This window comes from Poecilia formosa, unplaced genomic scaffold (genome assembly GCF_000485575.1).
Source record: "Poecilia formosa unplaced genomic scaffold, Poecilia_formosa-5.1.2 Scaffold28, whole genome shotgun sequence".
Lineage (NCBI taxonomy): Eukaryota > Metazoa > Chordata > Actinopteri > Cyprinodontiformes > Poeciliidae > Poecilia > Poecilia formosa.
Window position 1 is genome coordinate 876,303 of NW_006799967.1, and position 14,713 is coordinate 891,015.

Sequence of the window (14,713 nt, forward strand, 5' to 3'; positions counted from 1 at the left end):
GGGTGATGTTTTACTTTATACAGTGGCGTTCTTACGTGGAAAAACATATTAATAGAATAAAAACACATTTATCATCTTAAAAAGGCAGCATTTTATTTCTTTCCTTGGGAGCTACTACATCCCACTACTGTTTATGCAGGAAAAATAAGGAGTAATACTAATCATTGAACTGTTTAGTTTGCAGAACGTTTGCTACAGATCATACCACTTGGTTAAGAGAAGGAAAAAGTGTAAAGCAAAGTCCACGACATCAGAACTAGTTCATTTTGAGCTTTAACCTCAACTCTAAATATATATATTTTACTGAACTGCATTAGTTTGAGGATTTATTGTCTTATTCTTCTCCTCTCCTCCACAGTCCTGCTGCTAAGCTTGTATCTTAATGCCGATCTTTAGACGGGGATCAATGTCGTGATTATAGAATTAGGGCGAGAGATCCCTTAACGCTCACAGTTTGCTCTGCATTTCCACCTCAGATGTAGCAAAGCTTTAGAAAGCAGAGCTACATCTGCTGAGCATATGCAGGCTGGGGCACGCTGTTCCAGCTGCCGCCGCTCGCTGCTGCGTGACCCAGACGCTGCTGCAGCCGGAACGGGTCAAAACGCAGTTGTACAGATGAATCATCCGCTCTTCAGACCCATCAGAAAAGGACAGCCACTTATAACTGCCTGCTTTAGGTGGCAGTCATGTCTGAATTAGAGCCCGTAGCCGTCTTCCTGGTCGAGTCTTCGGGTTTCCTCATTGGTATTCTGGAGGTGCTACGGTGGGCTAATTCTGCTAATAAGATGTCGCTGGTGGGATAAACATCACAGGGCAGAACAGAACATGCAGCATGAAGACCCCTAGGAAGATAACTATGATATATCTGTGTGTGTGTGTGTGTGTGTGTGTGCACGTTTTCCTGCCTACAAGTCATAATTAAGTTTGTAATGGTGCGTGTGTGGGTGAGATAGCTAGCCTCCTACTGTGCCCTGCTGCTGCCCTTTAGCTTTGATGTGACCAAGCAAGCAAAAGGTGTGTGTGTGATGGAAGAGTGAGGCTGCCGATGAAAACCAGGGCGAGCGCCTTCTTTTCATGCACATGGTCGCCACGGAGCCGCTTGCAGTTTCGACTTTAACGCCGATAAACTCGTTGTGAACACTTCTTGCCGTTTTGCGCAACAGTCAAGGATGGAAACAGTCCAACCTGGCAGGTGGTGAAAGGCTTGATGCTCCAGAGTAACCGCGGGACGTCCTGGATGGACACCTGGAGGCTGAACGTGTTCCCCTTGAACAGCAGAATTTTGGGTTCTTCGAGGAGCCGCCCGCCCCTGCTGCGCTCCCCCACCACCACCTCCTGACAGGGAACGAGACAATTGAACAGGATTTTTGTTTTTGTCTTTGGCACAGAAGGAAAGGAAGATGGTTGCCTTACAAAATAATTTATTTTGCTACATTTTTTACCATCACAGCTGCAACAATTGAAGGTACTGCTAAATACTGCCAAGATAATACAAATATTTTTTTTGGCCGATCTGGAAACACCAAGTGAGAGACAACTGGAACTCATCGTACGTTTCATAAAAATGGAGGTGGCAGCAGCATACTGTGTGGATGCTTTCATTTAACAAGGACAGGGAAGAAAACCTGCTATAGTTGCAAAAGACTTTGAGAACCTTCCAACAAGCTAATCACATCAAACTTACAGTCAGTTCGCAAAACAGAATGGTTTACACCAAAGAAAATCTGTGTTAAAGTGGCCCAGTCAAAGTCCAGACCTATTTAGATAAAATTTTTAATTTGTGGGAAAACATGACACTTGAGATGAGCATATGCCCTCCACTTAATCAGACTGAGCTCCAGCTATTCTCCTGAAAAATCAGTTTTAGCCAACAATTATTTTGTTGCCTAGACAACAAAAATATGTTTTTCTTTTTTTCTTTTCATTGAAAATAAAAAAATCCAGAAAAGTTTTACGGGAAAAATTTCCTGAAAAATTTTTCAGGGAACTTTACAGTGAAAAGATTTGACAGTGTTACAGTGTGTTGACACGGTAAAGACTTGAACAAACTCTACAGGTTTACCTGTAGATGTTTTTTCTGTCTTCTAATGTCGACAGAAGAAGGATTAACAACAAACTTTGTTGTTTTATTTCCAAGGCAAACTATGGTTCATCTAAAACACAAAGGCTTCCTTTAGCTTCTCAGATTTTCACCCAAGTTTTTTTCCAGTTTTCATTTTTGACAGTAATGCACCCGTCCTTAAGTTCAAAGTCTAGATTTGGTCAAAATGAGCGGGTGGAGAAATTCTCTCTTGGCTGTGATGCGGCTCCCTCCTGATATTTTCACAGACAAAAAAGACGAAAAGATTTCTCATATAAAAATAAAACTCTGAGCAGAACAGATGAATGTTAGATAACCTTATTGCAGAACACAATTAAAATGGCTCTGTGCTGAAAACCAGATCAAATTTTTAAAAGAAGTTGTCAAATAATAAAAGAGAAACATGATTCAAGCAAACGATGTTTGCTTGAATTTTTTATGACTGGCTGGGAAACAAAAGTGTGTAAAACACCAAGGAGAGAAAAAGAGTGTGAAAAAGTGATTCAATCAATTTGTACTTGAAAATGTGTTTTTGATGGTCTTGCTATATTAAAAAAAGATCAAATTATATTAAAAAAGTAAAAAATGTCAGCAGTAAACTAAGGCCTGCATGATTTCAAACATCTGCATAAAATAAGTAATCAGTATCTCTATAGTCATAGCAGCATAAAGGGCACAATATTTCACTTAATATCTAAGAATTAAAGAGAGAAATGCAGCCGTGTGGAAAGCAGCCCTCAATAAATTGTCGGTGCTTGCCCTCTGTTTCCACACAAAATAGCTGCAGTGAAAAAAGGTCTACTGCATGAAAAATTAGCCAAATGCCAGCTTAGAGGCAGGTGGACAAAAAACAAAAAAAACTGAAGGACTGTCTATAAAAGAGAAAAACAAAGGTTCTTCTCTTGGCAGACAAGCAAAAAAAAACAAACAAACAAAAAAAAACAAACCAAAAAACAAAAGAGGTTGACAGTAATTAAAAGCTTCCCAGGATGACAACCAAAAGAGGACACAATAATCTGACAGAGAACAAAGTAGGCCACACCGAGAGGAGAACAATGGACAAAAACCGCAGCAAAAGGAAAAATTACCTCAAAGCACAGATCAAGCATTCATACCTCATTTTGTTCCTTCTGTCAACCATGTTGGGGTTTCTCAACAGGTGTGAAGATCCATCAATTATCTGACTATGTGAGCATGAGCTGACATTTTAACAGCTAATGTTTACAGTGCAGTAAACGAAGGATAATCCATGTTAAACGATAAACGTTGGCTAACAATTATTATAAAACAAGTACATACAGCATAACAATGTATTTTTTTTACTGCTATAAGTATATGGGTAATGATCACTGAGTTGATTTAATGTTTCATACCTTTGCAGTTTTAGGTTTTTGGTGTCTGGCATTTTTATGTATGAAAAGGAGCTTACAGCAGCGCCTATTCATCAATTTGTACCCGACCTAAAGTTATTTTCTATAATCTATTCATAATACACTGGAAAGAAAATACATATGACTCCAGTAGTTAGTATCTGTCAGCAGGAGATTATGCAGTTATTCTGTTTGGATCAGCATAGTGCAGATGTGGGTTTGCATCCTCTCTGCAATACTTTAACAATAACAATACTTTAAAGCTTTCTGACGCTTTCGCTTTTAACTATTGTAAAAAAAAAAAAAAAAGGAAAAGAAAAAAGAAAAGAAATGGCTCACATCCCACCTTGACGGTAAGCGCCATCGCTAAGCTAACAAGGCCAAGCAACCATGAAGTGATGACGGCAGGATTTGGACCTGAACTCAGCTCAGTTCGACCAACTGGATGTTGCCTAAGATTGATGAGGTCCAACCAGCAGTGGACAAACAGGGCCGTCATTAATCTTCCCGTAAGTTGCCTGCATGAGACACAAGTCAGTGACTCGGGGATCTCATGGATGCATTCTTCAAGCTCCCAGACTCTATCTGCTCTGGTCATTGACTTGAAACACCAGGTGTCAAAGCCCAGCCCTCGAGACTTTCAGATTGTGTCTCTGAAATGATTTAAAAGGAACACTGTGGAGGTAATTTAGCCATTCGACTCAAGTGTGTTGGACCCCGGGGATGCATCTAAAAGTTTCTGGACACCGACCCTCGAGTACTAGAGCGACCGCCTGGCTCAGTCTTTGGCTGGGACTGTTTGGACTGACAGAGAAAATGCCACAGCTGAAACCAGATGAGGGAGCGTCTCCATCGCAAACGACCAGGAACTTATCATCATGGAGGCTTGAGGAATCCAGGAGCTCTGAGTAATGCTGATCAGCGCATTTGGAAATGGGGACATTTGTTACCCCAAAGTCCTGAATCAGAGGGACCAGAAGGTACTAATGGAGTTTGGCTATCAACGTCATTTTGATTTTTTGTGCTGCCAGTTTCTGCATTAACGTTTGCTGTCCAGAAAATTAAATTCTTCCCTGAAGTTCAAGCCTTCCAGACTAGTATCTGCATACTTTCTCTTTTTTTTTAAATTCAATTTAAAGTGTTTCTATTAATTCTTTGGTTTATAAAGTTTGGTTTACAAACAGTGTCTATTATGAGCTAAAATAAGAAATACATTTTTCATCAGCACAACTAATGGATGGAGTCTCTCTTCGCGTTTCTTTCATTCATGGTTTCACTTATTAGCCGTAGCTTTCTTTTCTTTACTTTTGAGCAGTTTCCATCGGACGACGTCTGAGATGCAGATTCATTATGGTTACATATGAATATTTAACAGCTGTTGATTTTAACACGCAGCAGCTTCTGTAACAGCTTTAAATTACATTTTAAGGAAATCGTAGAAAACTTTGTAAAATGACTTTAATTGGAGTGAGAAACTGTGTTATCTGCTGTATGGTTTTCACAAGATGTCAACATTCTCACTGTACGGTAATTAAAATTCATAAGCATAACACGGACTAACCAAGAATAGAAAAAGTGGGACTTTCATCTGCTTCCATTCACTTACACTATATTGGAAGAAAACAATGCAATTAGCACACTGAAATGACTTGTATGGTGTTATGTGTTGTTGGAAACAAGCAGAATGAAAATGGAAAAAATATTTAAGAGCTGAAAAATATACATATTTGTAATACTTCACTTTACTTCTATAAACCGAGACTGTGAGGTGTTTCAATGAAAATTCTTCTCAGGTAGAAACCTCCCTCAAAAAGGAAAAAACAACAAAAAATCTGCACTTTCTTTTTTTTTTTGACTGTCGATATACTTTTTATCGATGCTGGATGTGTGCAATTGTGTAGTGCACTTTCCAGATAATTCTGGGAAAAAAAAAAGAAGACAATGCCAAGCGTGCAGGCTGCCTATCGATTTTCAAGCTCACAGGGGAAATTATTGCATGAAGCACAAAAGAAAACAAAAGCAAGGAAGAAAAACAGAAAAAAAAAACCACAAAGAGACCAAATAACCATGTGTCACTGATGGAGAAGTAGAGTGAGTTGACTCTTGGCACCTACATCCAATTTCTCGTTGAGTACTTGCAATTTTGTCTCTCAAATGAAGCTAGTACTGATGCAGAACAAGTGGGTAGTGAGAGGCAACTAACGGGACCGTTTCAGAAAAACCTCTCGTTTTGTTTGTTGGGCTCAGATGGTACAATGGCTGCTGCAGAATTTCTCTCTGACCGAAAAGAACGGTTTCAAAGAAAAGAAAAAAAGAAAAAAAAAAAAAAAGGACTTTTGTGTTCTTTGTGCGGTGGAAGGATGAGAACCGCGTTTCCACATAGCTCCAAACTCAAGAACAAGGCGGTGAACCCCCGCTTCGTGTGTCGAGTTGTGCCTCATTTTAACGTGTTCAAGTGCTTTACAGATGAAATGTGTTGCAGAAACACATTTAATTAACAGACAGCAAATTAAACCGCGCAAATAAAGGGCAGGGAAGCAACCCTGGAGCATCTGTTGTCTTTGTAATTAAAAGTCCTTCTTTGTCTCCTCGTCATCAAGCGTCTCCCAGTGGCAATGTTACTTAACAAGTGGATCTTCAACGGAGCGCTGCACAGGCTGCTTCCACACGCAACACTGCTGGAGCCTTATACCATTTGATAAACTTGTATGTTACACAAGAAATCTTCAGGGAGCCATTGCTTTTAGTCTTACAACTAATGCGCTTTAAGACCCACAGTAAGCAGTTTGTTGAAAACATTCAGCACTGCGTGGATTTTCACAGGTATATGAAATTCATGGTGAAATTAGAGCTCCCTCTAGCCCAGCCATAACGTTTTGTAACTTATAGGGAATTCTTTATTATTTGTATAAAGCACCTAATAGCATTGTATCAAGATTTTTTTTTATAACTTATGGTGATATAGGAGATTTAAATCTTAGCACCTTTTGTTTGATTGCTAGAGTTGTCACTTTATTTGACAATCTCAAGGTAAGTGAATTTAATAATTTTTTTGTTTGACAGACCTGCAAGCTCATCATGATACAATCCTTGGTGCGAGGCCCTTTTCCTTGGCTTTATTTGGCACTGTGACTGTTTTACACGTTCACTTTGTCTTCTTTTTCTCTACTCACCTGGACTTTGTTGCCAATAAAGGCATCTGCTTTTCACTTAGAGAGTTCTTTGCTCAGGATGAAAAATGTCTCGGTTCTCCTTATTTCTTGTAAGACTGCCATCCCATTTACAAACAACAAGCTATTTTTGTCACGGCAAGATATGATGTCTAGTTCTGTTCCTTGTCCTCCTGCAAAACACTATTGCATATCTCCTTTGCATTCCAGTAATGTAACAATATAGGCTGCCTTAGCTAAATAATGCTTCAGCATTACCTTCCTACAAGTCTAATGCTGCAGCAGAGGCCATCGGATCACCAGCTAAGCCAGGCTGCTGCCAAGTTGGATTTGGATTTTAAATAACTTTTGTTCAATCAAGAATGTCGGGCATAGAAGGAAATGAGAGACAAAAGCTGACAAAAAAAAAAAACAATGTGAAAGTTGTAGCCATTTTAGACAAAAATACTTTTTTTATTTAATTAAAAAGGTGTCGGGTCAAAATGTGTTCGGCATAAAGAAATTGCGATCTACTTTCTGATTTATTCACTGACCGATAAGGAGCGCTCATCTGTGCATAAAGCTCGGACGCTTCATCAGGGAATAAAGAAGTTGTGAAAAGAAAGTTAAACACATATTAATTACAAAGTTACACACATATTAATGGAAAATTTTGGCAAGGGATTATAGCAACCTGAGCCGTTTCCTAACTGTTGAGCAGCTTTTTGGCATTTTGAGTTGAATTTGTGTGATGAGCTCCAAGCTTTAAGGGTCAAAGCTCTTGACCCTAATTTTTATCTACTTCCACAAATTCTATCCATTTAATAAAGATCTATCAGATAAAAGTCTGGACTGTGGTTGAGTTACTACAAAATGTTAATATTACCTCCAATCATTAACTCATACATTAAAAAATGACTTCAAATTATGTAAATCTACTTTGAGTATAAATAATTACATATATTGCATATGTATGCAACTCATGCAAAGTTATGCAAGTATTATCTAAATGTCTCAGTAATGACTCAATGTTTTATATCACATTACTCTATGCAGGCGCTCAGTCTTCTCTGATGAAGAATTTACTCATTTTGGAAGGCTTAAGGCTTAAATCTTGAACGAACAATATTGTGATCTACTTTCTGATTTATTCACTGACGAATAAGGAGCGCTCCTGTGCGCATAAAGCTCTGATGATTCATTGTGAAAAAAAACAACACAACCTTTTCCTACTGATTCAACTTAGTCACTATTTAAAGATGTATCAAAGGAACACACATGTTCCATAGAGGTGAAATAATTTTTCACAAAACTCACTTTATGTCTTTAGATATTTTTAGGTATATGCTCACGAAAAGGAAAAACAAATAACTGTGTAGTTTGGTTGTCATGCCTACATAAATCTATCTTTGCAGGATTCTGGTGTTAATATACACCTCCATCACTGCTTTAAGGTAAGCTATCACAGCAAAAAAGGCTAACACCTCCAATATCAAAGACTGTTGGTTTGCTGGTACAACGATGAGGAGCAGAGAAATAAAGCCGTAATCTGACATTTTTAAAGTTTCTCTCCAAACATCACACAGCACAGAAAAACTAACAGCATAATTGTCTTTAATTTAGGTGAATGACAATAATGTCAGGTGAGTCAATATATTCCCAATAAGGAATGTCAACCCTGTAGCCCTGTTAAAGTAGCTGCAATTAAAAAAAGACAGCCTTCATGAAGCACATTTTGATCAAAGTTTTTGACTCTTTTCTCATTTTGACAACTAAAGCTGGAAAATATGTCAATGAGATCAGCTTTCTGATAAACTCAATCAAGTTTTATGAGAACAGAGACAGTAAGAAGTATTTTGACGCATGTGAACAAGCTGCAGAATGAGAATGATAGGTGATAATTGTTGTGGAACAAATTCATACGGAAGTGTAAGCTTAATTAATTTATACTTAGGAGGTGAAACATGTAAGCCAATTACTTCTGTTTTAACCTGAAACCCTAAATATAAAGTAACAGATAAAATAATACAACACACAAAGCATATCTTCACAAAAGATAGCTTCCAAGCTAATATCAATGGGCTTTTCATATATTCAACCTTAATAATTTCTTTGCAAAAAAACAGAGAAACTATAAAAATAAGTTTCTCCATTCTTCACATATAGATTTTACGAAATCAGTATGGAAATTTAAAAAAACAACAACTTTGATATATTACATTTGTTCCCTGATACCTGGAAAGCGTAGGGAGTGTCGTCCACACAGTACACCCTGAGGGTGAAGCCCAGCGAGTTGCTCAGGTCTGGGCTGCCAAAGACGGCTAGCCGCAGTCGCTTGGCAGCCTCCTGGTTCAGCGCCTCCCCGACCAGCGCGTAACGACCCGGCTGCTCCAACAGCACATGGCACCTCTGGGCCTCCAGCAGACAGTAGCAGGACGTGCTCTCCTCATCCACTGACATCACTTCCTTTGGTGGGAGAGGAAAATAAGATAAGTGCTAGATATAGCAGCAGAAGGAAATGCTGTTCAAAAGCAGGGTTTTTATTTGAGTGAAATTTAACAGTGACTCTTTTTGCAAGTCATTTGATTACTTAAGCAAATGATTTACCTTTGACTTTTTTTTAAATCCACATTTTGTAACTTTACTAAGTGTTTTCCAGCTACATAGTGCCATTTTACAGCACAATCAAATAATTATCTTACCTTCAGTTGTTATAAAAATGCTGAGTATATCAAAGATGACTTGAAATAAACAACTTCCTAATTTATCGCCTTGAAATTGAGCCTCTGTCTCTTTAAGAAACTCTTGCTCTTTCTGAAACTCTGCCTTCAGGAAGTCATCACAATGCCGCTCCTCTATTAACTCTTCAACAATTGTTTGGTCCAGAGAGACATAACTTGAAGTTTCCGGTCTACATACTCTGAACCCATTGTAGCTTCAGTGAAACATGGTGGTGACAGCAGTATGATGTGGGGATGCTTCTCTTTAGCAGAGCCATGTAAGCTAGCTGGTCAGAGGTGATAGAAAGATGGATGGAGTTTAAAAGTTTCAGATTGGATCAAACATTTACTCTCAAATAGGACGACGACGCTAAACTTACAGCCACAAAGCTACAATGGAAAGGTTTAGATCAACGTATACTCATATGGGACAGTGACTTAGTCAAAGTTCAGTCCTAAATAGGGGTACATACCCCAAGTGACTTGTGTCTGTACTTGCAGGGAACGCTGTCTCTATAAATTATTGACTCAGGTGGGCTGGATGCATTTATTTATTTGCAATATCTTTCGAAATCCACATATCACAATGTTTTTCTAATCGACCGGGTCTGGCACAACTTGTGCCGGTCTGTCACATAAAATTCCAATTTGCTGTTGTACCATGTAAATCCTCTTGCAAGGCGTTGTATCAGCATCAGTGTGCTTTCTCAACGTGTGCAGTTTTATTTTTATTTCTTTTTGCTCTAAACCATTAAAATGTGGAATATGAGCGATATCATTAGTGTCATTTACAGATCATTCATTAGGAAACCGTCCAGAAAACCTCGGATAAGAAGCTATACGGAAAAAAAAAACAACTTGCAAATGAATAATGATGCATCTCTCTTAACAGATGGGGGAGCTGGTAACAGACCAAACGGATTAGCAGGGGGCAGTTGTTTCCAGTGGCCAATTGCTCCTCATCATGTGCTAAGTTCTCCCTGAATCACCTCCTAACGTACCTGCGACCCGGCGGCCCCCTCTGCATATGGCCGAGTAAAGAAAAGCTGAGTGATTTTGTGGCATACAGCTGCTTCAACCCGGGCCCCATTAGAGAAGCGGCACACATGACGGATATCTATGATATAGCTCATCCCCCCACCAGGCGACGGCGGCTGGGGGAGAAATGATGGAGTCAAACAAGTGTAAAAAAAAAAAAAAGCGGAAGCTTAAATGGGAATGGCGCTTAGAGGCAGACGGGGTGAAAGAGAAAAGTGAGGGCAAAGGAAAGAGAGGACAGAATGGGAAAGAGACCTTCATCTTTCATTATATCACTAATTTAGAGATTAGGATTTGAGTGAGCACCCTTCCTGAGATAAAAGCCTCATTAATTCTCCATGACAGAGATGGGCCACGGTGCTACATTCGGAAAATATATTCCCTGTCTTAACCTCCGTCTTCCTGTCCGTGTCTGACCTCCCTCCCCTCCCTCCCGTTCTACGTCGGCGTATAGCTCCCATCAGCAATGGGTATTTTGATAGCTTCCTCTTTGTGCAACACATCTTGTGGCAAATTACATCTGTGTAAATGTCACGCCGAGTGAAAGGACCAGGTAGGCAAAGTCACAGATCCATCCCACCCCTTCGGCCCCCCCACCCCTCCCAGTTCAGGGAGAGTCTGGCTTTGAGGTCACTGTGACCTGATGAGGTCTCCAAAGGCTTTCGATGAGGTTACTTAAACATTAAAAGAGCAGAGAAAACACGGGGAGAAGAATGGTGACTGCGTGGAAGCGATTGCAGGTGTCTGAGTGCTCTTGTGATAGGCTGCTACTCCAAAGGGCAGAGTTGAAGGACTTTTTTACAGCTATTATTTTATTAAAAGAGCTAGATGTGCGAAGGAAGTCGCTCGGCAATCACGGAAATAACACTCTAATGCATCGAGGGAGGGGAGGTCCTGCATCTTTTAAAAGGTGCACTTCACAATTTTTTTTTTCGGTTTTTGCCTACTCACGGACAGCTTTGAGAGAGAGGTGTGCAATTTAGCTTTTTAAGTGTTTTGAATATTTAATTCTGTTTAATTAATTTTTTTTATATTCTGGCAGCTAGGTGAGATACGTTTTCATTAAAACCTAAATCAAAATAGTTCTCCTGTTTTACTCTGTATCATTTACAGAATTCTTCATTCTTTTGCACTTATTACTCAGAAATTAAAAACAAATTAATTGTAAATAAAAGCTAAATCAGATATATTTATTCAAGTAAAAAAAAAGAGAATTTGTATCTTTAGTAAAAAGTTACTACTACCATTTACTCTATCAAGTCTTTTGGATGTTAAACAGTTTGAGATACAGTTTTAATTACTATATTTTTAATTGTACCAGCCTTAAAATAAGTATCAGCTGAATACATTAAATATATTCTTTTATATTTACACCATGCTATGATGTTATGAGATGATAGCATGTGAACTATTTTTCGGTTCAACACTCCTAAGAACCATTGTAAACGGCATAATGAGGAGCATTGTTGTGATGACGGGTGGAAGGCGGAGTTTTGGAAAGAGCAGAAGTTTCTTAAAGTGACAGAGGCTAATTTCAAGGAATCAAAATGCGACACCAAATTTCTTTTACGTCATTTTTTATATCTACCTCCTTCTTATAACAACTGAAGGCAACAGTTCCTTGAGTGTGTAATAAAATGGCACCATGTGCCTTGAAAATACATAATATTCCCCTTTTAAAAGTTTCGTGCACATACTTTGGCATTAAGTGTTGAAGTGATGAGGGAAAATCTCAATCTGCTTACTTTCACTTGAGGATAAAACGAGTTCACTCACCTCCCACTTGTCCTGGATTTGTCTCTTTAACCTGATGGTCCAGTTGTCAGCAGCAACTTCTGCACAGTGTGCTATAGTCATGGCTACTGGACAGGACAGGTCGAGGCCTGGCGGGCCGTATGTGACGGCAGGACTCAAAAAGATCTCTGCCCCGTCCTCCGGCACAGTGCTGCACACATGTAAAATACAGCAGTTTTATGCCTTTTCTCAACAAATGTGCTGCATTAATTCAGTCACTGTGTGTGATAAACAACATATTTTAAACAAGAAGTGCCTAAGACAAGATCTGGAAACATTTTAACTAAAAAAGAAAACGATACTGGACTATTTCTAACAAAAATGGAAATCTGGGTACAAGTAAATAAGGCCACAGCTTAATATTCTGTAAAGTCTTACAATGTAAAGAAAAGCCTTCAAGGGTTTGCAATAATCCAAATAAGAGGTGATGAAAGCATGAATATCTTTGTCCATTGTCTTTAATTGGGAGATTTGTTTTATCCTCCTCTGTAGTTTATATTTTCTGTTACATTGAAATTACACACCATAAGTTCTGTAGCACTTAAACACAGCCACCTATGTCAAACATCACTGTTTTGAACACAGTTTGCCTTTAAGTACACTGATAAAAATCCGTCAACCTTAGTGGAAAAGTTAAATTAAAGGAAGCATGGCGTTCCCCTTTCGGCGTCTCTACAGATGACGAGAAAAAGTAAAGCCTTTTAAAGAAACGTGTAACCAGTAAAGTAAGAGTATCTTTTCAGTTTTTATGTTTTAAGATGAAAAGGATCATGGGTGTCAAAGATTGTTGATCATTCACCGATGTTGGGTTTGAACAGCGCAGAGGCGCCGTGTGTGCACGGTTGCTGTTCCTAGGAGACACATCCTACCGGCTTTAATTATTAAAGATATGTAAATTATTACAAACCTCTTTTGAGCTAAAATAGGTTTTAATTCAGTTTCAGATATTATTCGAAATGAAGGCATCATAAACGATGACTTTAGGTGGCCAAATGTAGCCTTTTTCCTGTCTTTTGTCATATTTAGGGGATTCAGGGTGATTTTACTCAACAAGGACAATTAAGCTGGTCAGAGTTGATAGGAAGATAGAAAGGGTTAAATACAAGAACAAACTTATTTGGGGTTCAAACGACTTGAAACAGGAAGAGAGCGACAATAAAACATACAGTTGGAGCTACAACAGAAATGTTGATGGGCAATAGTGATCAAGTCAGAGTCAAAACCTGAATTCAATGGAGAATCTGTGGCAAGACTTGGAAATTGATGTTCACAGATGCCCTCCACCCACTCTCACTACAAGTGGGTGAAGAAAAAACTTCAGTCTCTAGATGTCCAGAGAAAGTAGAGACATGCTTTCTCTACCAACAAAGTGTTGACTATTGACTTTGTACGCAGTTTTGTAAACTGGGTGTCAGTTTCCTCCCTTTGGCCTCTAACGTCCTCTAACGTAACGTCCCAATAAAATACATAAAAACGTTTAAGGTTGTAACACGACGAAATGTGAAACAGCGTAGCTGAACGCTTTCATGAGGCACTGTACATCTTTACCTACTGGTCTCTGTGTAATTAGGACTTGGAGTGTAAAACTTCCACATGAACACCGTAAACTCAAATCTCTGGACAACCATAATGAATCAATCTCTGACTAGCTGACGTGCAGACACACAGATAGAGGAAGATTAAAGCACCAAGACTAATGGACAGTGAGGGTGGGGAGGACAGGCTTTAGACCGGAGTGTGTAAGCTTTGTGGGTCGATGGAGCTTATGAAGGCTGCTCCGGCCAGCCTGGTGACAGATTAGCCGGGCCAAGCTGCTCTTGGCCAGGGGCCCAAACTTGGCTGGAAGCCCTAAAGACTGAGAGCAATCGATGGGACCACCATCAGTCATGCAGCTGGCCTGGCTGGATACCTCACGTACGCAGGGCACAACGCTGGTGCTGTTGTCGCTGCAGCAGCATGGGTGTTTCTCGGCATCATTAATATAACTGTGGCACGAACGGACCCTAACGTGAGCGCAGAGATGCATCGCAAATGTGGACTGTGTGTCAAATCACACACCAGCGGGGACGAACGCAAAGTATCACCCTTATAGGTTGTGATTTTATGTGTTTTATCCATCACATTTAAACTAATATCGGTGTTCAGTAATTATTCTGAAACCACTACCACTCCGTTCTCCATTTGTCTTGCATTTTAAGTTGTAGGAAGACGTGCAGCCTTAAGTAATATCGACAACACTCCTGCCTCGCCCTTTTATACAACCGATATTGAACCAAACACATTTCTGATCTACAGCTCAGTCAGCCTGCCAAGGAGTTTCTGGACATAAAGTCACCTTCCTAAAATAGTGACCCAAGTTATTTTTTTTGCCCAAGACATCTTATTTAAAACATTACTTAATCTCATACTACATTATGCAGAAGCTCTGTCTGTACTATTAAGATTAAATCATCATAGAATACCTAATGCTTGAAGTGGCTGCAGCAGACAACAGCCTGACCTTTTAGATTAATTTGACCAGAAGTTATTAATGACTGCGATCACTAATAGAAAGTGTATGAA

General features: G+C 39.3%; 1 protein-coding gene across 2 annotated transcripts in view; it reads right to left on the bottom strand.

Annotated features, from left to right (window-relative positions):
• unc5da (unc-5 netrin receptor Da) overlaps positions 1-14,713 on the bottom strand; it is a 215,192-nt gene that overhangs the window by 12,331 nt on the left and 188,148 nt on the right. For both annotated transcript variants that reach the window (XM_016669837.1, XM_016669836.1), the window contains exons 13-15: positions 12,134-12,302; positions 8,835-9,065; positions 1,186-1,335 (exon numbers count right to left, since the gene is read on the bottom strand). In XM_016669837.1, coding sequence (XP_016525323.1) covers positions 1,186-1,335; positions 8,835-9,065; positions 12,134-12,302 — 550 coding nt within the window. The remainder of the gene's footprint in view (positions 1-1,185; positions 1,336-8,834; positions 9,066-12,133; positions 12,303-14,713) is intronic.